This window comes from Neovison vison, chromosome 14 (assembly GCF_020171115.1).
Source record: "Neovison vison isolate M4711 chromosome 14, ASM_NN_V1, whole genome shotgun sequence".
Classification (NCBI taxonomy): Eukaryota; Metazoa; Chordata; class Mammalia; order Carnivora; family Mustelidae; genus Neogale; species Neogale vison.
In genome coordinates, this window is record NC_058104.1 from 2030500 (window position 1) to 2035235 (window position 4736).

Sequence of the window (4736 nt, forward strand, 5' to 3'; positions counted from 1 at the left end):
TGCTGCTCCCGGACAGGAGGTGGGGCTGAGCCTGGTGGTGGAGGAGGCCATAGTCCTGGCCCCGCCTGTGGCCTGGCAACCCTAGGGTCCACTCTGGAATCCAGGGCGCGGGAGAAGCTAGTGGCTCCCTGCGCGTCCAGGGCGCACGGACCCGCGAGCTCCGAGGAAACATCCGCCAGGCCAGGGAGCCCAGGAGGAGCCCCAGCTCTGGCTCGGGGGCTGGGGGTGGGAGGGATACCCAGCTGCTCTGCCTCGAAATCAGGGGCCCGCGCAGGGAGCGCGGCAACGCGCACCCGGGCGGGAGCGGGAGGCGGGGATGGCGTCCCGCCGGTCGGACCACCCAGAGCGGCATTCCCTCCTCCCTGGGTCCGCGGCGGTCAGAGGGTCACCAAGAGACCCGCTCGGCTCCCCTCAGCCGCTTTACTAGTGGCTGGGGCCTCCCCCACGCTGGGATTGGATGCGAGAGAACGGGGTGGGCGCGGGCGGGGGGACCCCAGAAGCCCAGGTTCCCAATTCGGGCGCAGAGCAGCCCGCAGTGCAGACGCTGCCAGCCCGCGCCAGGGAGGACCTCGCACCGACCTGGCGGGCGGCGCGGAGGCGGCGGCAACGACAGCGGCGGCCCCCGCAGGAGCCGGGCGCGCCAAGATGTTTGACAGCTCACAGTATCCCTACAATTGCTTCAATTACGACGCGGACGACTACCCAGCTGGCAGCTCCGACGAGGAGAAGCGACTCACGCGGCCCGCCTACAGGTGACCGCGGGGCGCGTGGTCAGAGCTTCCCCCGCCAGCGACCCTCCTCCTCAAGGGCTGGCCTGGGATGGAGGGAGGGCTTGCTTCCCCGGGGGGCGGGGGTTGGGGCGGTGGGGGGATTCAGAGGAGGAGACGCGTTCCCTCAGCAAAGTCCCAAGAGTGAAGATGAGCTTCCTGGGTCCCAGCAGAAGCGGAGCGGTGGCCTCCAGGGTTCATGCTCCCCAGCAGCCCCTTCCTGTCTGCACCTCCCACACACCACGGAGCCCTGGGGAGGGAGGAGCCCTGCACTCCTAGAGGGGCTCCTGGCTGGAGGGGATTCCAGACTCTGGGGTGTCCCCTCCTCCGCCCCGCATGGCCCTATGTGCCCCTATTTGCAGCTACATCGCGCTGATCGCCATGGCCATTCAGCAGAGCCCCTCGGGCAGGGTCACCCTGTCCGGTATCTACGACTTCATCATGCGCAAGTTCCCCTACTACCGAGCCAACCAGCGCGCCTGGCAGAACTCCATCCGCCACAACCTGTCCCTGAACAGCTGTTTTGTCAAGGTGAGCCCCAGCCCCAGCCCGCCGCCCTGCTCCCGGGAAAGGCCCCTGAGTGTCCCGGGCTTGAGGGCTCCGGGACCAAGGCATCCCTGATTCAGGGTGGGGGCAGGTTTTGCAGCAACGGCTGCTGGAAAGTTCGTTTTCGGCAAATCGGAGTGCCTCCAATTTGCTCCATGACCAACGCCATGCACCGCAAGGACAGGGACCTCTCCAGCACTTGCCCAGAGGCAGAGAGGGGTGGGCGGCACGCGCACTGGGGGCCAGACCCTCGTGGAGCCCCTCCCTCTCCCGTAGGTGCCCCGAACGGAGGGCCACGAGAAGGGAAAGGGCAACTACTGGACGTTCGCGGGTGGCTGCGAGTCGCTGCTGGACCTCTTCGAGAACGGCAACTACCGGCGGAGGCGCCGTCGCCGTGGCCCCAAGCGCGAGGGGGCGGGGGAAGCGCGCACAGGGGCCGCGGAGGGGCCTCCAGGGCCGCCTGAGCCGACCCCCCACCGCCAGCCCCCTGCCCCCACCAGTCCTGCTGCCTTGAGGAAGGAGGAGACCAGGGGCATCAAGTTCAGCATTGACTACATCCTGTCCTCACCCGACCCTTTTCCGGGGCTCAAATGTTCCTGCAGCCCCCAGGAGGGCAGAAACCCCCAGCCGGGGACCCAGCAAATGAACCTCCACCTTTGGACAGCATAAGGCAGGGCTGGCACCCAGGCAGCCTGGGGTCTTCCAGGGGATTTCAGCCCCCTCTCAAGCCAAGAAGCAAGGTTTTGCCACATCCTACTAACTTCCACAGACTCCTCCTGCTCCAGGCTGAAAACCACCCTGGGCTGCAGAGATGGGAGGTCAGTCTTCTGGCTTCATTGCTCCAAGTCCCCTTTGCAAGAAGACCCATGGGGTTCTACCTGACTAAAGCATTTGCTCTAGATTCACTGAATAACCCTCCTCTGAGGACTAGGAACATGGGTTCAGGGCCACTTAGGTCCGCTTAGATCCGGGGCACATTTCACCCCTCCGTCATCTGAGAGTTTGCTGCATAGACAGCCATGCCCGGGAAGGAGCCAGGGTGTCAGTATTCAGTTGGTGAAACGGGTGGGCATCCTCCCATGAGCTAAAAGGGCTAAAAGAGAAGTCGGGTATCAGCTGAACCCGTGGACGTCACCCCAAAGTTTTTGGCTGTGGCCCTGTTACAGATGATGGGCTCGAACGTGTAAGTGCATCTTGTGCTGTGGCAGAATATTCCATTTGATTTGATTTGATTGCTTGAGAAATCCTGTGTACTTATTTATAGAGGAAAGAAGGCAAGAAGAAGGAAGGAGCGAGAGGGAGGAGGGAAAGGTCCAAATTTGGGACAACACAGGGCAAAGCACACTTTTCTTGTCCCTCTGAGCCAGGCACACGCTTCCACTGGGGCACGCGGAGCCCAGCTGGCTTCCCGGGGAAGCAGACATTCTGTAGCAGCGGCTGATAGATCCCCGCTACCTGGAGAGGTGTGCAATTAGGGAGTGTGCAATCACCAGCGTTGGAGGTGGGTGCACTCCATTTGAAATGTAAATGATTTAATTACTGCGCGGAGACGGGCATTTTAAAAAACACCATTATGCACAGTGAAACTATTTGACCAACCTTATCATTTTTCACCAGCCCATTTTTGCGGCGTTAATTGCTTTCCATGACTTAATTTGAACATTAGTATGGATTACACCTAATCTGATCCACTAGGTGACAATGATTGGCTAATTTTATAAACAACAAAAACACACCCAAGGAGGCTGACTGTCTCGACTGGGAATTACATGGTCGTGCTTTCTCGGACTCTGACAAACCCAGGCCCGTCAAGGAAGGCGGGCAGGAGGTAGAGACAGAGCCTTCCAAGAGACTCGCTCAGACTGGCTCGCTTCTGATTCAGACAACCTGACCTTTCCTGAAACTGCCACCCTGGAGAGGCTCCTTGGGTTGATGTAATCGTTTTGAGAAGAGGGGAGAAGGCTGTTACTTAGCGATGTGGTGAAGCCTGATCCCCAAGTCCAGAGAGGAATCCTGCTGGTAGTGTGCCCACCGCCTGCCTATCAGCGCTCTCTTGGTCTGGCCAGGCCCTGCCAATGGGGCAACCTGTCGGCCTCATGGGGGGAGGCAAGCCCTGCCTCTAACAGCCCTCTGGAAAGCAGGACTAAGTCTGCAACAAAAATGACATCTCTCCTTCGCAAATGCCGGCCTCCAGAACCCTTTACTGGGAAAGCGCCCGACCCCAGTGGGCCCTCACCGACCACCATCAAGCAGAGCAAAGTTGCCTGTGCCCAGGCTGAGCCGTTCCTCACCCAGACTCTGCGGGAGGTTGCCCTCCTCACAGCAGCTGACCGGACCTGGGCGCCCCGCCCCAGCCAGAGACCCGTGATGACCATGTTTGGGTAGGTGGGAGATAGGGTCTGTCTCCATGGCTGCAACACCAGCCCTGGTGAACGGCTGCATTACTTCGCATCCCCATTTTACAGATGTGGACCTGCACGCAGGTGGACCCAGGCCCAGGGCCCAGGCATGTGGCTTTGGGGCTGGGCTGCTAACATGCCCTCCAAGCCGTGGCTCATGCAGACTCCAAGTGTCCGTGTGCATGTATGTGCGTGTGTGTGTCATAGCTGTGATGTCTGTGTGCATCCCCGTTATTGACATCCCTTTGCCAGTTGTGTTGAAAGCATTGTTTTAAACGATAGTAGATAAGACATAGGCGGTACAATGCAGGCTGTACTGCTATATGTAAGTAGATGGCACACAGAGTCGCTGGAGATCTATTTTTCTGTTACCCATCATGCAAATACAATTTGCATTTTATCTTTTGGGTTCTGGCCGTGTTCCTGCGTTGTGTTCCGGTGAGCAAAGCCTGATGGAACAGAAAGTTCCATGTCGTAAAGAGGGAGGTTTTGGAAGCCCCGGCCTTGGAGGGCGAGAGGGGGCCTGGTGACCAGCACGTCCTCCGTGGGTACAGGGTCTGGGCCAGGTGACCACAGCTGCTGGGGAGCAAAGGGGTGCCCGGCAGGCGAGCTTTGGGTACTCAGAGGTCTAACATTTGCTTTGCAAAGGATATCAATCATGTTTGTAAAAGCAAAGGGACATTTTCAATTTGCCAGCGTGTGATAGCCCACGACTCAGGCAGGTCTTCTAGTCTTTTGAGTGAGTGGCATTTCATACCAAACAACATTGCAGGGGTGAGGGCCGGCTCTGACCTATTCAAATACCAGCAGCATGCAGACTCGCCCGGCGCACGTCTAATTAAATACTTTATGCCTCTCTTGCAAATCCGCTGATTGATCACCGATACGTACATTACCCGCGTGTTACCCCCGAGCAGATGTCTGCCACATGGTTACGGATCACCGCGTTTCCATTAACAAAGCTGGGAGGCGCTGCCGTGCGGGACTTAGGGGAGGCTCGTGCAAACCGCCATCATGCAGAGCG

General features: G+C 59.2%; 1 protein-coding gene across 1 annotated transcript; it reads left to right on the forward strand.

Moving 5' to 3' along the window:
• Positions 1-645: 645 nt before the first annotated feature.
• FOXL3 (forkhead box L3) lies at positions 646-1982 on the forward strand. The gene is made up of 3 exons (XM_044233978.1): positions 646-752; positions 1130-1298; positions 1590-1982. The coding sequence occupies exons 1-3, from the start codon at positions 646-648 to the stop codon at positions 1980-1982; spliced, it is 669 nt and encodes a 222-aa protein (XP_044089913.1).
• Positions 1983-4736: the final 2754 nt, after the last annotated feature.